The 19,634-nt window shown below is 39.0% G+C and overlaps 1 protein-coding gene across 1 annotated transcript in view; it reads right to left on the bottom strand.

Moving 5' to 3' along the window:
* The window catches only part of GPR158 (G protein-coupled receptor 158), a gene marked incomplete at both ends in the record, with an annotated part of 416,922 nt that overhangs the window by 5,970 nt on the left and 391,318 nt on the right, over nucleotides 1-19,634 (bottom strand). The window contains one exon of the mRNA XM_079773765.1: nucleotides 4,022-4,160. Within this exon, the coding sequence (XP_079629891.1) occupies nucleotides 4,022-4,160 (139 nt within the window). The remainder of the gene's footprint in view (nucleotides 1-4,021; nucleotides 4,161-19,634) is intronic.

The following is a 19,634-nucleotide window of genomic DNA, read 5'->3' on the forward strand; positions in this document are numbered from 1 at the left end:
GTTAGCAATCCAACAAGATCTCTATGTAAAACACTAGAAGCTTGGAAGCTCTATTAAGAAAAAATATAAATAGAAGAAGGAAAAATAAATTATACTGTTTCTATGACATATTTTCATCACAGAAGAATAAGGGCGTAGGCAACCCTAATTGAATGCATAATAGTGGACTCTCTATAATTTATCATCCAGAGTTAGAAAGATAGCACAAATATAATGTATTAAGCATTTCCTCAGATTACTGTTTTGTGTGTAGGTTTAACCTAAAAAGCAAAAGCAGCAAACATATGTTCATTCAATAAAAGAGTTGTTACAAACTGACTGAAGGTTTCTGAAAAATTTGGGTTGTAAAACATATCCAAATAACTCTTGAGTCTACATTCTTTATTTAAAAGCATTTATTAGAATTAAAATGGTGAATCTTTAAAAAATAATTTTGACATATATTGACATAAATTATTCTTAAATTAACTTTTAATTACTACCTGGGTTTTCAGGTTGCGGTTCTGACCAGAAATCTCTCAAGAGAAACTGGGTTTTGAAGTAGCTTTAAAGCTTCATTTTTAGAAAGAGTATTTCAACGTTTAAAAGATAGTTCTGAAAGTCAGAAACATAGAAATATTTGAAAATTGAGCTTTAGAATAAAAGCAAACTTTATAAAAAATCTTTACACTTTCTCAAAAGTTTGCTTTATGCCTGGTAGTAACAGTAAGTAAAGGATTAGAACAGACTGGGCAAACGCCCTCTGCATTATTTTACCTTCTATACTTAATCCTAGTAATTTATTTTTGTTCAAGCTGACAATTCGGTAAGAATGAGAGTACATCTGTATATAATATGTAGTCATATTTTTCATTTATATATGTATACATATGTGCATATATACTCATATTTACATACATACATATAATTTTATATCTTAAGCAGACAAAAAAGAGTATATATGCCCTAATGATAGAGAATACCCTTGCTGATGTCAGAAGCCTTATTTAACAGTTTATTCCAGGAAAATATTACTAAAATGGATCTACCTGATTTAAATTGTTATGTTATTGTTTTCTTATAGTTGGACTATATCAATATTAGAGACAAGCATTTATTAATTCAGTCCATGTGTAAATAAGAAATTGTGTATAATTATTACTGCCTATTATTTTCTACTCATCCTCCTAAATTCAGTGTTCTGTAGATTTACTGTGTTAAACTATAATTCCATCCTTGGTTCTTCATGGCTATAGAAATTAACTTTCAAAAAAAGAGTAGCTAACATAGTATATAATTATTTGAAGCCAATATGCCATAGTCTAATCAAGTCTGGTTTATATAGAAAGGTAAGTTAGATTTGGAACTTAAAAACTAGGGCTGTGAAGCTAAAGTTAGCAGATTTATTTATGCTTGCCTTACAAAATACCAAAACCTACCAACGCTGGTCATTCCACTACCATTGGAAGTCTTTCCTGTTCAAAACTGATAGGGGACCACATAATTGTTTAGAAGAAATTGATCTTCTGAGGATGCTATATCTAGTCAACACCAAATCTATTAGGTGCAACATGAATAATTCAATCAGAGCTTGATTCCATGAACTCAGCTCATAGCCTATATGGTTCTTCTTGCTGGGCTATGGGTTTTGAGGACTCTAGAAAATATTAAAGCAAAGTTAGGAAGCTGTTTTCAATGAATATTTAACATATGCTTTCATCACGTTGGCCCAGTATTAAAACAGTATTTTCTGAAGTGTGGCTAACAATTAGATGTCAGTTGAAGGGTGGAGGGGATTCAATATCAATTAAGTTTGGAAAATGCTGGCTAAACAAAGTTAAATAAATTTCCTTTGTAAGGACTTCTCAGGATGCTAGTTTGCAATGTGACTTTCTTAAAATGCATCATAAATATGCACATGCATATAAAAATGTCAAAAAGTGACATATTAATTTGGAATAGTGCTTATCTTTGGGTGGTTGGATCAGTGAGTTTCTTTTTCTATCTTTTAATGTGTGTTTTTTTGTAATGACTATTTGCCTTATTACAAATTTTTTAAAGTTTAGTAAAAATAATTTATATCACCTAATTCTGATAAGATGTGGACTACTTGAGAGTTTAAAATTCACTGAACAAAATATTTAATGATGAAAAGTAAATCAAGGTAGAAAACAATATGTCATTTTATTTAACTTTTGAACAGATTTAATTTCTTGGGCAATTAATTTGGTTCCAAAAAATATAGCAGGTAATTTAGGGCTGACGTGGGAAACCCTTTGCATGGCAGTTACACTCTGACAATAGAAGACATTTAAACTCACCTGTAATAAGCCTTCTTGAATGATTAGAACTCTTTAGTTGGTTTGTTAATGTAACATTTAATTTATAAATGGTGTTAGAGCAGTATGTTTGTTAGATCTTAAAATATATGTGCTTGATATCCTGGAAACAACCTAAATGCAGCTTTTCCTGGGAGATGGTTTGGGAGAAAAGTAAAAGCTATGGAGCTCAGGCACCAAGAAAAAGTGCTCTCAGGTGCTCACTACATTTTGGACAAGGGCACCTGCTCTCAGAGCCTTGAATCTCTAGTCTGTGTAGAATTGAGAAAGCATTCTTCTCCTTGTCTATTTATAATCTCATATTTTGCTTCTCATCTTTCCTTCCTCTTCTATTCTGTCTCTTCTTTCTCTCTTGTTAGGGGGGCAAGAAAAAGCAAGAAAGCAAATTACCTTGATTCTGGCCCTTTGATGGAATTTCAGGGCTGTTATCATAAATACCTCTTTTTCTTATTAAAAATTTTAAATGTACGTATGCCTGTGGCCCTATTCTTCTCTGGCATCAGCTATTTCTAGAAGTGCAAGATATCATTTTATGATTATTTACTAAAGTGAAAGATGATAATTATCCTGCAAAGCTTCCATAGATTCACAACCTCCCACCCTGACTCCCATTGTTATTAATCTCTATTTTTCTATTGAGGACAAAGACAAATATTCAAAGTTTCTAATTACATTTTTTAGTGTATCCTAACTTTTAACAATGATGAGAAATTGAATGACATCTTTTTGATGCTTTTTAAACTATAGTATTCCTGTTCTTTTTTTTTCCGGTCCTCACTGAGTTTTTCAACTCATTTTCAAATATGAATCAGATGAAAATTCCCAGAAGATAAGTCATACATATTTCATTTTATTCACTTATCACAAGCCACCTTTTCCTCCCTTTGTACTCATTGACTAGGGAGATACTTGTGACATCAAAAAATGGCAGGCCATGCCGTACATTCTTACCACCGAACATTATTGCTAAAATGCAATGATGACAAAACCCCATTGCACACAAAAATACAGTCATCAGGTTGAGTGGTTTTTGTTTGTTTTGAATTCAGCAGAATTCACACACATATCTTGTCTCTCTGAGTATTAAAATTTTGAAAGTATAAATCAGCATATTAAATGTGAATGAAAACATAGACAATTTATATCTACTTTGTAATGTATATATATTGCTTAATATGTTCAGAACAAAAAGTATTACATATCATAAATGATATTAAATGACATCCTTATAAGTGCCTTAACATAAGTGAGTTAACCTTCAAAATAAATGAAGGCAATAAATAGCCTATCAGAAGGAACTAAGAACAGTAGAGTTATAAAACTATAGACTGGCCAGTGTGGCTCAGTGGCTGAGTGTCAATCCATGGACCAGGAGGTCATGGTTTGATTTCCAGTCAGGGCACATGCTAAAATTGCGGGCTCAATCCCCATTGGTGCAGGAGGCAGCCAATCAATGATTCTCTCTCATCATTGATGTATCTATCTCTCTTTCCCTCTTTCTTCCTCCCTCTAAAATCAGTAAAAATATATATTTTTAAAAACTATATGCATTTGCCACTTCTGAGCCAAATAAATTAATAAACATAAAATATCATCTTCTTAATCTTTCCATTATTCATCTTATCCAAATTTTGCTATTTAAATTAAACTGCAACACATCAGAAAAATAAAACAATTATTTTCTAGCTCCACAGATCACTTGCCTAATTGTATGGAATATAGCAGAGATAATCAGCTCATTGTGAACTGCAACAGCCATATAGCGTGGCTCATGAAATGCTGATGGGACTGTCCGCACTGCATAGCAGAGATAAACACCCCACAAGAGGAATAAAAATTCAGCTGTGAGAACAAAAACAAACAAACAACTTTCCATTAGTTTTAAAGGTGAAGAAAAAAGTATATTTAAGTCCTTTAGCATGCACTTTGTTTCTATTATAAAAACATAAATTTAGAAATAGATGCATATAAAATATCATTTACATATAAATATATATTCTATAAATTAATTTAAAAATCTTATTCAGTGTATAGAAGATTTTTCAAAGGTATATTTTTAATTATTATTATTTTTAAAACAGTGTTTAATGCCTCAGATTACTCTTTTTTGCTAATACCTGGGTTTTCCCTAAAACAATTGTAAAGTAATTTTCTACATTGCCAACCAAACTTTAAGATGTTCATAGAATATCTGAATCAAAATAAAGTCATCAGGCAACAAAAGCCTGGTAATGTGTTTCTATGCAACTTCCAGAAATTTGGGTTATTACTGCATTGAATCTAGTTCAATATATAACAAAATCCATTGCCAGAAATGTGAGAAAACAGGTTGCTAAACATTCAGTGGCATGTTTTCTAAATGAACCATTATTTCTTCACATCTATCATATCTTTTGTGGGTGGAGTGCTGAGGGCTTAGTAATATTCACAACCACCTTGTTTGTCGGCTTAAGCCAGAAGAGACCAACACAGTGTAGCAGTTAAGAAGGGCTTCAGAATGACACTGGACCTGCGTGGGAATCCTGGCTCAATCCCTGATTAACTTTGCATAATCTGAATTTAACCTCTCTGGCCACAGTTTCCTTATCTGAAACATGAGGATAATAAAAGTACCTATTTCATGGGATTATATGCTAATGAAATCAAATAATGTATATAAAGCACTTAACATACTGTCTGCCATAGTATGTTAGATAAATTAAAAAACCCATAAACGTTAAATACATGGTTCTTATTGTTTAACATCCCACTTGATCTTTTTTTCCAAACTGAACATTGCTATTTTAACTATTTATGACAATAACCCTTACAACCCATTTTATTTGTGTTACTGACATGACCTCATTGAAAGATAATATCTAATTCATAAGAAGAAAGCTCTAATTTGAAGAAAACATTTTATCAATGCATTACCTAGAAGTAACTACTTATATACCCAAAACACTGATATCCATTCTCCTGTGTTTTACCTGCCCAATTTTTAGCATATTTCTACCAATATTTAAACAATAGGTAGTGCCCCAGTTATTGAAAATCCCTTAAAACACAATTGTCAGGAGTTAGTCTAAAGTCCTGATATACTCAGAAGCTAAAGGAAAAATTAATTCACTCAAAGATATCCATGAGGCTATTTTTGAAACAGTTTTGCCTCCAGAACACAGGTGTCCTAAAAACCACTGCTAAATGTAAGCCAAAATGGGAAAGGAAAACAAAGCATCCTCATTGCACATGTAGATTTCAGCATCTTTTAAAATTGTGGTAGGGATAGTGGAAAAAAGATGGCGACCGGCAGGAAGGTAGGGAGAGAGAGAGTGTGAGTGAGGAACCCATAGAGGAGAGTGTAGATGTGTGTGGTGTGTGTGTGTGTATGAGATAGGGTCAGTTAGATTCTGCAGGTCTTCCAAGGGGCTCCCGAACAGGGCAGCCCTAGATGGCGGAGCCCCGCGCACAAAGCGGTCACTTCTCGGGGGCTGGTGCAGACGCAGAGACCACGCCATCTTGAGAAACAGAGCTGCCTGAGACTCAGATCCTGGCTTCTGACACAAACCAGGACCCTGCAGCCACTGGGGACAGAGAACTGCTATCACAGCTTTAGACAAACAAACAACAAGAATCCAGACTTCCCGGCAGATTTCCGTGAGTCAAAGAGCCTATCCCCCTCCTAGCAGGCGCCATAGTAACTGATAGACGCGCCCCTCACCAAGCTGCTCACAGGGCGCGCACAGACAGCGCCATAGTAACTGATAGACCCGCCCCTGGCCCAAGCTGCGGAGCTTTGCGCAGGGACGTGCTCCCTCTTAGGGAATTTGGTGCACGCTCGCGCACGGGACAGAAGCAGCTCCCCGTCGGGGAAATCTGTCAGTGCGCACAGAGGGCTCCCCTTCGGGGAATTTGGGGGAATTTAGCTCGCGGGTCACAGCTCCCCCTTCGGAGATTCTTAAGAGCGTGCACAGAGGGGCTTCCCTTTGGGGAATTTGGCGCGCAGGACAGACTCCGCCCCCCTTCTGGGACTTTGGGAGAGTGCACTGAGCTGGCTCACCTTCAGGTTTTTAAGAATGTGCGCTCTAGCCGGTTTGGCTCAGTAGGGAGAGCACACACAGGACGCAGCTCCACTTCAGGGAATTTGGCACGCCGGACACAGCTGCCTGGGATCCCTGACTCACAGCGCATTCACACTAAGAGCCAGCGACCCCAATTGTTGGTGCGTGCACACACAGGGACCCTGATTCTCAACAAGAAACCGCACAAGGCAACAGAGACTTTGACACTCGAGTCTTGGTGCAGACACAGGGAAACTCTGACTCCTGGCACATGCTAAGGATCTCATTCTCGGCACATACCAACAGTGTGGTGCAGACAGGGCCCCTGATTCTAAATGTGCACACTAGACCACACGGAACACTGGGGACACTGATCCTGGGCAAGTCTGGTTCCCACCAACCAAAGACAGCCACACGTCCTAGTGTCAGAGCACTTCAGTGAAACTAGGGTGGAGCGAAGTCCCCACAGCACACGGCCCAGGTCCACGCAAACAGAAGCTTGAGCTTTCTGGTAATAGCCAGAATGGGGAAACGAAATAACTCACAGAGGAAAGAAAATGTGGAGTCGCCAAGAAAGGAAATTAGTGAAAATGAAGCTTGCAACATGACCGAAAAGGAGTTCAGAGTAATGGTCATGGAATTTATACATCGGATGGATGAGAAAATCAACAACTTATGCAAGAATCAGGAAGAAATGAAAAGTGATATAGCTACAATCAAAAACACCATGGAAAGTTTCAACAGTAGACTACAAGAAGCAGAGGACCAAATTAGTGAGTTAGAAGATCAGGTACAGAAACAAGCTCAAGCTGAACAGCAATTGGAGAAAAAAATTAAAAAGCAGGAGGAAAGCCTAAGGGAGCTTCGGGACAACATGAAACAAAGTAACATGCGTATAATAGGGCTGCCAGAAGGACAAGAAGAGCAGCAGGGATTAGAAAAATTATTTGAAGAAATAATGACAGAAAACTTCCCGGATATGGGAAAGATAAAAGTTACGCAAGTAAAGAGAGTCCCAAGCAGGATCAACCCCAAAAGACCCACACCAAGACATGTCATAATTTCAATGGCAAATATAAATGATAAAGAGAGAATCCTAAAGGCGGCAAGAGAGAGACAGAGAGTTACCTACAAAGGAACACCCATCAGATTGTCAAATGATTACTCATCAGAAACACAACAAGCTAGAAGTGAATGGAAGGAGGTATACAAAGTGTTGCAAAGCAAAGGACTGAATCCAAGAATACTATATCCAGCAAGACTATCAATCAAAATTGAAGGGGAAATCAGGAGCTTTGCAGACAAAAAAAGCCTCAGGGAGTTTACCACCACCAAACCAGCAATGCAAGAATTGCTAAAGGGAATACTGTAAAAAGAAGAAATAAACAGGTAAGAAGGAATACAGACACAAAAATAGATATGACTGCAAACAAATACCTTTCAGTAATAACTTTAAATGTAAACGGACTAAATGCTCCAATCAAAAGACATCGAGTAGCTGAATGGATAAAAAAACACGACCCATATATATGCTGTCTACAAGAGACCCACCTCAGAACAAGAGACTCACACAGATTGAAAGTGAAGGGATGGAAAAATATCTTTCAGGCAAATGGAAATGACAAAAAAGCTGGGGTAGCAATACTTATATCTGACAAAATAGACCTCAAAGTAAATGCCATAACAAGAGATAAGGAAGGCCACTTCATAATACTAAAGGGAGGAATCCAACAAGAAGAAATAATTCAGGTAAACATATACGCTCCCAATATAGGAGCACCCAAATACATAAAAAAACTCCTGGAGGATATCAAGGGAGAGATTAATAGCAACACAATCATAGTAGGAGACTTTAATACCCCACTATCACCACTGGACAAATCCTCTAAACAAAAAATCAGCAAAGAAACAGCAATCCTAAATGACTCACTAGACCAGATGGAATTAATTGACATCTTCAGAACATTTCACCCCAAAGCCACAGAATATACATTCTTCTCAAGTGCACATGGGTCATTTTCAAAGATAGACCATATGCTGGGTCACAGGCAAAGTCTCTTCAAATTCAAGAAGATAGAAATTATATCAAGCATCTTCTCAGATCACAGTGGCATAAAACTGGAAATCAACTACAATAAATACAATCCAAAGAAATCAAACACATGGAGACTAAACAGCATGCTATTAAACAAGGACTGGGTCACCAGAGAGATCAAGGAAGAAATAAAAAACATCATGGCAACAAATGACAATGAAAACACAACAATCCAAAATCTATGGGACACAGCGAAAGCAGTCTTGAGAGGGAAGTTCATAGCTCTACAGGCCTATTGCAAAAAACAAGAAACAATGGTAATAAATTACTTAACCCTACAACTCAAAGAGTTAGAAAAAGAGCAGCAAGAAAAGCCCAGTGTAACCAGAAGGAAGGAAATAACAAAGATCAGAGCGGAGATAAATGACATAGAGACCAAAGAAACAATACATAAGATCAACAAAACCAAGAGCTGGTTCTTTGAAAGGATAAACAAGATTGATGGACCTCTAGCCAGGCTCACCAAGAAGCAAAGAGAGAGGACCCAAATAAACAAAATCAGAAATGAAAGAGGTGAAATAACAACAGACCCCGCTGAGATACAAAGGATTGTTACAAAATACTACGAACAACTCTATTCCAACAAACTGGACAATCTGGAGGAAATGGACATATTCCTAGAAAAATATAACCTTCCAAAAATCAATCAAGAAGAATCTAAACAGCTCAATAGGCCAATAACTATGGACGAAATTGAAGCAGTCATCAAAAAGCTTCCGGCAAACAAAAGCCCGGGGCCTGATGGCTTCACAGGAGAGTTTTACCAAACATTCAAGGAAGAACTAAAACCTATCCTCCTCAGACTATTCCAAAAAATTCAAGTGGAAGGAACACTTCCAAGCTCCTTCTATGAAGCCAGCATCACCCTAATACCAAAACCAGATAAAGACAACACAATGAAAGAGAATTACAGACCAATATCCCTCATGAACATAGATGCCAAAATCCTCAACAAAATTCTAGCAAATCGGCTCCAGCAGTACATCAGAAAGATCATACACCATGACCAAGTAGGATTTATCCCAGGAATGCAAGGATGGTACAATATCCGCAAATCAATAAACGTGATACATCACATAAACAAATTGAAAGATAAAAATCACATAGTCATATCAATTGATGCAGAAAAAGCATTTGACAAAATCCAACACCCTTTCTTGATAAAAACTCTCAACAAGGTGGGAATAGATGGCTCATACCTCAACATAATAAAAGCTATATATGATAAACCCACAGCAAACATCATACTCAATGGACAAAAACTAAAAACATTTCCCCTAAGAACAGGAACAAGACAGGGATGCCCACTCTCACCACTCCTGTTTGACATAGTACTGGAAGTATTAGCCATTGCAATTAGACAAGAAGAAGAAATAAAAGGCATCCAAATTGGAAAAGAACAAGTAAAGCTGTCTTTATTTGCAGACGACATGATATTGTACATAAAAAATCCGAAAGACTCCGTCAAAAAACTAATAGACTTAATAAATGAATTCGGCAATGTAGCAGGATACAAAATTAACGCCAAGAAATCTATGGCCTTTCTATACACCAATAGTGAACTTACAGACAGAGAGACTAAAAAGGCAACCCCATTTACCATCGCACCAAAAAAATTAAGATACCTAGGAATAAACTTAACTAAGGAGGTAAAAGACCTATACACGGAAAACTACAGGACACTGAAAAAAGAGATAGAGGAAGACGTAAACAGATGGAAGAACATACCATGTTCATGGATTGGTAGAATCAACATCATTAAAATGTCCATACTACCCAAAGCAATCTATAGATTCAATGCACTCCCCATTAAAATACCAACGGCATATTTCACAGACCTTGAAAGAACTCTCCAAAAATTCATCTGGAATAAAAAAAGACCCCGAATAGCCACAGCAATCCTGAGAAAGAAGAATAAAGTAGGAGGGATCTCAATACCAGGTTTCAAGCTGTATTACAAAGCCACTGTTCTCAAAACAGCCTGGTACTGGCACAAGAACAGACATATAGATCAATGGAACAGAATCGAGAATCCAGATATTGACCCAAACCACTATGCTCAATTAATATTTGACAAAGGAGGCATGAACATACAATGGAATAAAGACAGTCTCTTCAATAAATGGTGTTGGGAAAATTGGACAGATACATGCAAAAAAATGAAGCTTGATCACCAACTTACGCCATACACAAAAATAAACTCAAAATGGATACAGGACTTAAACATAAGACGGGAAACCATAAAAATACTAGAGCAATCCACAGGCAGCAAAATGTCAGACATATGCCAAAAGAAATTCTTCACTGACACTGCCCCTAGGGCAATGGAAGCTAAAGAGAAAATTAACAAATGGGACTACATCAAAATAAAAAGCTTTTTCACAGCAAAAGAAACCATCAACAAAACAACAAGAAGGCCCACTGCATGGGAGAACATATTTGCAAATGGCATCACTGATAAAGGTTTAATCTCCAACATCTACAGGCAGCTTATACAACTTAATAAAAGGAAGATAAATTATCCAATAAAAAAATGGGCAACAGACCTAAATAGAATCTTTTCAAAAGAAGACAGAAGGAAGGCCAAGAGACACATGAAAACATGCTCAACGTCACTAATTATCCAAGAGATGCAAATCAAAACAACAATGCGGTACCATCTCACACCTGTCAGAATGGCTATCATCAACAAATCAACAAACGACAAGTGTTGGCGAGGATGCGGAGAAAAAGGAACCCTCGTGCACTGCTGGTGGGATTGCAGACTGGTGCAGCCACTGTGGAGAACAGTATGGAGTTTCCTCAAAAAACTGAAAATGGAACTCCCATTTGACCCAGTAATCCCACTCCTGGGAATATATCCGAAGAAACTAGAAACACCAATTAGAAAGGATATATGCACCCCTATGTTCATAGCAGCACAATTCACCATAGCTAAGATTTGGAAACAGCCTAGGTGCCCGTCAGCAGATGACTGGATCAGAAAACTGTGGTACATCTACACAATGGAATACTATGCTGCCATAAAAAAGAAGGAATTCTCATCATTTGCAGCAACCTGGGAGGAATTGGAGAACATTATGTTAAGTGAAATAAGTCAGTCAATGAAAGAAAAATACCACATGATCTCACTCATTTATGGATAATAAAGAACATTATAAACTTGAACAAAAAGATAGATACAGAGACAGTAAAGCATCAAACAGACTGTCAAATTACAAGGGGAAGGTTAGGGAGAGGTGGGGGAGATAAGAGATCAATCAAAGGACTTGTATGCATGCATATAAGCATAACCAATGGATGCAAAACTCTGGGGGGTGGGGGCATATATGGGAGTGGGGTGTGGGGAGGGCAATGGTAAGATATGTACACATATAATACCTTAATAAAAAAATTGAAAAATAAAAAATAAAAATAAATAAATAAATAAAAAATTGTGGTAGGATCAACAAAAGAACCATTGAAAAATTTGAGAAGGAGGCTACTGAGATGCAGAAGGGCTCCTTCAAGTATGCCTAGGTCTTGGATACACTGAAAGCTGAACATGAGTGTGGTATCACCATTGGTATCTCCCTGTGGAAACTTGAGACCAGCAACTATTATGTGACCATCATTGATGCCACAGGACACAGAGATTGTATCAAAAACATGATTACAGGCACATCTCAGGCTGACTTGATTTGTTGTTGCTGGTATTGGTATGTTAGAAGCCGGGATCTATCTCCAAGAATGGGCAGACCTGGGAGCATGCCCTCTGGCTTACACACCACTGGGTGTGAAACAACTAATTGTTGACATTAACAAAATGGATTCCACTGAGCCGCCCTATAGTCAGAAGAGATACAAGGAAATTGGTAAGGAAGAACCTGCCATATGGAAATTGGCTACAACCCTGACATAGTAGTGTTTGTGCCAATTTCTGATTGGAATGGCAACAACATGCTGCAGTGAAGTGCTAACGTGCCTTGGTTCAAGGAATGGAAAGTCAACCATAAAGATGCCAATGCAGTGGAAGCACACTGCTTGAAGCTCTGGGTTGCATCCTGCCACCAAGTCATCCAACTGACAAGCCCCTGCATCTGTCCCTCTAGGATGTTGATAAAATTGGTGCTGTTAGTACTGTCTCTGTGGGCTGAGGGGAGAAAAGTGGTCTTAAATGTGGCATGGTGGTCACCTTTGCTCCAGTCAATGCTACAACTGAAGTAGTCTGTTGAAATGCAACACAAAGCTTTGAATGAAGCTCATCTGGGACTGTGTGGGCTTCATTGTCAAGAACGTGTCTGCCTAACCGGTTTCGCTCAGTGAATAGAGCATCGGCCTGCGGACTGAAAGGTCCCAGGTTCGATTCCAGTCAAGGGCATGTACCTTGGTTGTGGGCACATCCCCAGTGGGAGATGTGCAGGAGGCAGCTGATAGATGTTTCTCTCTCATCGATGTTTCTAACTCTCTATCCCTCTCCCTTCCTCTCTGTAAAAAATCAATAAAATATATTTTTTGAAAAAAGGATGTGTATGTCAAAGATATCTCTCCTGACAACGTGTCTGGTGACAGCAAAAATGACCCACCACTAAAAGCAGCTTCACAGATCAGGTGATTACCTTGAACCATCCAGGCCAAATCAGTGCTGGATATGCCCCTGTGCTGGGTTGTTACCCAGCTCACAGTGCTCACAAATTTGCTGAGCTGAGAAGATTGGTCATCCTTCTGGGAAAAAGCTGGAAGATGGCCCAAAGTTCCTGAAATCTGGTGATGCTGTCATCATTGGTATGGTTCCTGACAAGGCCATGTGTGCTGAGAGCTTCTCTGACCACCCTCCTCTGGGCTGTTTTGCTATTTGTGACGTGAGTCTCTTAATTATTTTTTCTACCCTTGTCCACATAGATGATAGTACCAGAACTGAGCACATGTACACATGATATAATAAATACTTGTTGAATTGAATGAATAGAAATGCCATCAACTTTATGATATTGAGATGTAGATTTTGTTACCTTGCCATTGCATCTCACATTGCAGGGCCCATTTATGCCCTGAAGATCAAATTGGCATCATTACTAAGGATGGCAAGCCCTATTTATAGATGTGTGTATAGAACCATTATGTGTGTACATGGTACTGCTTATAGCACTCAAGAATGGTGAATGCAAAAATATTAAACAATACTAGCACAAAAATATGCTATAAATAAAGGATTCATATGTAGCTGAATTATAAAAACTATCTCCTACCAGTTATTGCAATGCTTTTTTATAATGTTACTAGAGGCCTGGTGCATGAAATTCGTACACAGGGGGAGGGTCCCTGCAGCCCAGCCTACACGCTCTCCAATAGGGAACCCTCTGGAGATGTCCGACTGCCGGTTTAGGACTGCTGGCTCCTAACCGCTCACCTGCCTGCCTGCTTGACCGCCCCTAACCGCCCCCACTGCCAGCCTGATCAACCCTAACTGCCTCTGCCTGCTGGCCTGATTGTCCCTAATTGCCCACCTCTGCTGGCCTAGTCACCCCTAACTGCCCCCCCCCGCCAGCCTGGTTGCCCCTAATTGCCCCCACTGCCGGCCTGGTTGCTTCTAACTGCCCCCCCTGCCATCCTGGTCACTCCCAACTCCCCCCCCCCCCCCACCAGCCTGGTTGCCCCTAACTGCACCTCCAACTGACATGGTTGCCCCTTACTGACCCCCCCTGCCAGCATGGTTGCCCCCAAATGACCCTCCTGCCAGCCTGGTCGCCCATAACTGCCCCCCTACTGGCCTGGTCACCCCTCACTGTCCCCCTGCTGACCTGGTTGCCCCCAACAGTCCCCCCCTGCTCACCTGGTCATCCCTAACAGCCCCCCTGCTGGCCTGGTTGTCCCCAAATGCACCCCCCCCACCAGCATGGTTGCCCCCAAATGCCCCCCTGCCAGCCTGGTCACCCCCAATTGCTCTCCCCCATTGGCCTGGTCACCCCACACAGCCTGCTGTTCAGTCATTTGGTTGTCTCTCACTGCCCACCCCCCCACTGGCCTGGTTGCCCCACGCAGACTGCTGTTCAGTTGTTTGGTTGTCCCTCACTACCCCCCTGCCGGCCTTGTTGCCCCATGCAGCCTGTGTTCGGTCGTCCATCTGGTTGTTTCAGTTGTGACGGCCCCTGGCTTTTTATATATTAAGATACTGAAGATTTTGAAAAAGAAAAGTAGTTATCGTGTTCGTGTGCCACAATGGAGCATTATATTTAACAGTATAAAACAAAATAATACTCTGTAATAGCTAAGCTGAACATTAAAAATCATTTCATTAACAATATCAAACAATATGCTCTAGCTGAAAAACAATTTATCATTCCAAGTACCAATTAAACTAAATGTGATATGTAAAATTTGTGTTGGGAAAAAAATCAGTTTCATATAATTAACTTCAGACTAACTCTACAATTAGTAAAGAAAATATGCAGATGTTACCAAATTTTGCAGTGCTATTACGTGGGAGTTGAAATATGTGTTGTGCTTCTGCTTTAGAAAATAATTTCTGGTGTTAAATTATTTTGATGGAAGGCTCAAGTACAGTTAAAAAGGGAATTGCATTTATATTTAAAGAACCAAATAAGACTCTCAGAAAACTGATGTGTGTTTTTTTTTTAATTTTTAATCTATAAAGGATAACACTCAGTTTAAAAGTTAACTACCATAACCTTTAATGAATTAATGTACTATAATGAAAGTAATCTCAAGTTGTCTTTCAAAAGGGTCAAGCAAAGAAGAGAGAAGGAATATCAGTTCTTTGACCCTGAAGATGACTCTGCTCTGGGATCTAAGACCACCTACGTGGGCGGAGGGAAAAACAACTTCAAAGTACAAACGTCTCTCATGCTGTAGTGCCTTGCTTTGCCACGCTACAAAAACATTTTGTGTTAATAACATTTTACCTTTCTTAGCCCCTTTGAAAATTATTGTTACATGCCCTAAATCAGTGGTTCTCAACCTTTCTAATGCCACGACCCTTTAATACAGTTCCGCATGTTGTGGTGACCCCCAACCATAAAATTATTTTCATTCTACTTCATAACTGTAATTTTGCTACTGTTATGAATCATAATGTAAATATGTGTTTTCCGATGGTCTTAGGCTCTACAGCAGCAGTTCTCAACCTGTGGGTATAATTTTGCTACTGTTATAGATCGTAATGTAAATATCTGTGTTTTCCGATGGTCTTAGGCGACCCTGCTAGCGGTTCTCAACCTGTGGGTCGCAGTTGAGAACCGCTGCTGTGGAGCCTAAGACCATCGGAAAACACAGATATTTACATTACGATTCATAACAGTAGCAAAATTACAGTTATGAAGTAGCAATGAAAATAATTTTATGGTTGGGGGTCACCACAACATGAGGAACTGTATTAAAGGGTCGCAGCATTAGAAAGGTTGAGAACCACTGCCCTAAATAAATACATAAGTGAAGACGCTTTCGGTTTTTGATTTCTAAGTGTTTCTTTAACGTTCTTTTATGTTATGCTTTTATTGTAATAATATAGTGGGCAGTGCCAAGTTATCATTGACTATTAAATCAAACAATTTCAATAAGGCTTCCAAACAGCTCAAAGTCCAGTGTTCTAGGACTCAGCTGGCACACAAGAAGCCTTGGTGTTTTGGAGGCTTACTTGCCTTTTCTTTGGTTATAATGACAACTATGAGAGATAGAATGATTAAAACAATGAGAATGATAACTTCTGAAAGAATTTTAAGCTTGAAAGTGGCTTTATTAGACCATACACTCTTGGGGTATAGTTCTGAGTATGTATATGGCCACAAAGGGGGTGATGGTGAGTTGCTGTTATTCTGCTTGTCATGAAATCAGTTTATTCAGCGTGGGATAGAGAAGCATAAGGTGGGTGTTGCAACATATTTCACAACCAGGATAATGGAGGGCAGAATGTCTGGGAGCAGTGAGACCCAGGGGTGGGCAGAGCTGGGCGCTGGGACACGCATGAAGAGAACTTTGTTCCATCCTAGCTGAGCGCACTGTGTAGGCAGCAGAGCAGGGCTGGGACCCAGGTCTCCTTGGTCCCTGACCATTGTTCTCAAAATACCTCCATGGGCTGACATTTTCTTGAGTGCTATTAACAAAGGTATAAATAAAATCATTGGAAGTATTTTTATCCTATTGAAGAAAACAAATATTTTTTTTCAAGCAATAATCGTTTGTATTTTTAACAACTAATATGTGAATTACAATGCCAGGTCATTAAAGGAGTTTTACTTGGAAGTGCTTTTTGTCCTCTCAATCTGACCTGGTAGATGACATCTGTTGAACATGCCAGGCACTGTGCTAAATGTGTTTTGTGTATTATCTACATTTATGAAGGTTTTGTTGTAGAAATTTTGACTCCTTAGAAAGGCTGGGGCCAAATTCCAAATGCTGAAATTTCAAGGTGGGGTCAAAGATACTGTGTGGTAATATTAAGAAATAATACTGTTAGTCACAAGAACTCTACAGATCATATAGTGACTTGATTATTCTCTTACCCACTCACTGCTAAGTACAGCCATTCATAACAGGTCCGAAAAGTGTGTATTTATAGCGCTATAGCCCAATGTTGTACTGTTGATATTTGGCTCTGCTGACTAAAAGTAAGAATTGCCATGAATGGTCACACATTTGCATGCTGGCTTTTCTTTATTGCTTCTTTTCACACATCTCGAGAACGTGGGTCAAGTTCTGCAAAATCTCCTCAGCATCTTAGATGGGAAACTAAGAGAAAGTATACTTGATTCTCTCTCTGGTAAATACACTTAAGATTTTTAAAGTTTGATGTGGGGTGACAGAAATTTAGTGTAGCCCAGACACTTCAGAGCTATGGACCTACATGAAAGTTCATGAATGTGAGCAGAGTTCACAAAGCATAAGATTAGAGACCTCTTAGGGGGTCATGGGGTCAATGCCAGGGCAGCATGCTATGTCTTCTAGTGATGTTTCTCCCACCCCCGCTCCCTGCTGTTTGCATGCGTATTGTTTGGGGACGGGTTGGGATTGAAATTATTTGTTAACACTTTTAAAATGTACTTTAAAATTTGGACCTGTTATGAATGGCTGTCAGCATTGACACAACTCATCTCAACTTGGGCTCCATTACTAGAAACCTAGACATTATTTTTGAACCTTTAGAATAATTGTAGTGTGTGTGTGTTTGGCGGGGGGGGGGGGGGGGGGGGGGAGGGGGGGGCGGGAGGGAGTGTTATATTTTTGTTTAATTATATTCCGCCTCTGTGGAAAATATTTTACTTCCTTGAGGTATAGTTATTTGTATGATGCTAAAGAGCAAAGAGAAAGAATAAATTGATTTATTTTATACCTTGGTTTTATACTTATAGTGTCATTTTCTCTTTAGGAAGGTAGGACCATTTTAACTTTCTTGTTAAATTTTAGCTTATAAATTCTTGGAGACAATTTTGCTGAGTTAGGCTTGGCTTGGGACATTATCTGACCACTGAGTAAGGATTCATGTAGTCATTACAAATCTGCTGTTCTGTTGGCCATAAGGTCTCTATGAGTGAGAGTCCTTTTAATACAGGAAAAGATCTCTCAAAATCTTCTTGACAACTGAGTTGTTCAAGTAACAAAAGAGAGCTTTTTTTTTTTTCTTCTAGATGTCTCCCCCTTTTAAAATCCCAGAGTTTCTTAGGGGAGATGAAATCTCCTTAGAAGAAATGGGAGTCACCACAGACATCTCAATTTCTCTTGCTCCATGTTCCTCACATGTTTTCCCAAGACAATCTCCACATTTATTACCACATTTTTTGAACTTCCAAAAGGGAAAACTGGCACTAGAGTATAAAATTAAGATACAAATTAATTTATCCTCTGTCTTTTAGCATTATATAGATACTCTTCAAAGAAGTAAATTATTTTTGGAAGAGGGAGGTATATACATAAACAAGAAAACAACCCCCACTTCACTCTTTCTAAAAACTGAAGCAAGACCTTCAAAAAGTGTGTATTTATAGTGCTATAGCCCAAGTCAAGTCTTTAATCCTTCAATTAAAAATTAAAAACAGATTTTAAAATGGGAACAAGTGATGCAGCATGGATTAAGGCATGTGGTACATTAGAATAATGAACATTAAACTAAGTCAGCTGGAGAGGAATTATAAATCTATTTTCTCCAATACTCATTAAATGGTGCTTATATTGCATTTCACCTGTCATAACATGGCCTAATCTTCTAGGGCCGTGGTCGGCAAACTGCGGCTCGCGAGCCACATGCAGCTCTTTGGCCTCTTGAGTGTGGCTCTTCCACAAAATACCACGGCCTGGGCGAGTCTATTTTGAAGAAGTGGCGTTAGAAGACGTTTAAGTTTAAAAAATTTGGCTCTCAAAAGAAATTTCAATTGTTGTACTGTTGATATTTGGCTCTGTTGACTAATGAGTTTGCCAACCACTGTTCTAGGGTAATTAAGTATTTATATCCTTAGAAACAATTGTTATTTTAAAATTTCCCTATATAACTCAGTAAAAGAGTTACTGTATTCTCAGTTTCTTCTAAACACTTACATATTACTAATTAAGGTACTAAACATAGTCTGTTTTGTGTGTTTAAAATATTTTAACAGGAAGGAGGAGAATAAACAAGGAGAGCATGTCAACAAAAAAGAGAAATATAAAGATACTGGAGGCCTGGTCCATGAAAATCGTGCACTGCGGGGGGGAGTCCCTCAGCCCAGCCTACGTCCTCTTGCAGTCAGGAACCCCTTGGGGGATGTCTGCCTGCTGGCAGTTAGACATCTCTCTCACAGTCCAGGGCTCTTGCAGTCTAAGACCCCTCACTCCTTACCATCCACCTGCAGCGGAGGCGGGAGAGGCTCCCGCCACCACCCCTGTGTTCACCAGCCGTGAGCCCAGCTTCTGGATGAGTGGCGCTCCCCCTGTGGGAGCTCACTGACCACCAGGGGGCAGCTCCTGCATTGAGCGTCTGCACCCTGGTGGTCAGTGCGCGTCATAGTGACCGGTCCGATCATTCCACCTTTAGGTTAATTTGCATATTAGGTTTTTATTATATAAGATTATTTTATCTAGTAAAAATATCCCATGTAAAATTCATAGAAATGAATTAGTGCTTTTGAACAGTGTGGTAATCAATGTTGTTATATCCTGAAAGTGATAAATATTTTAAAATTCCTAAATGGAATGTGAAAACAAGCCTATCATACC

Source organism: Cnephaeus nilssonii, assembly GCF_951640355.1.
Source record: "Cnephaeus nilssonii genome assembly, chromosome: 1".
In the NCBI taxonomy this organism is placed as follows: domain Eukaryota; kingdom Metazoa; phylum Chordata; class Mammalia; order Chiroptera; family Vespertilionidae; genus Cnephaeus; species Cnephaeus nilssonii.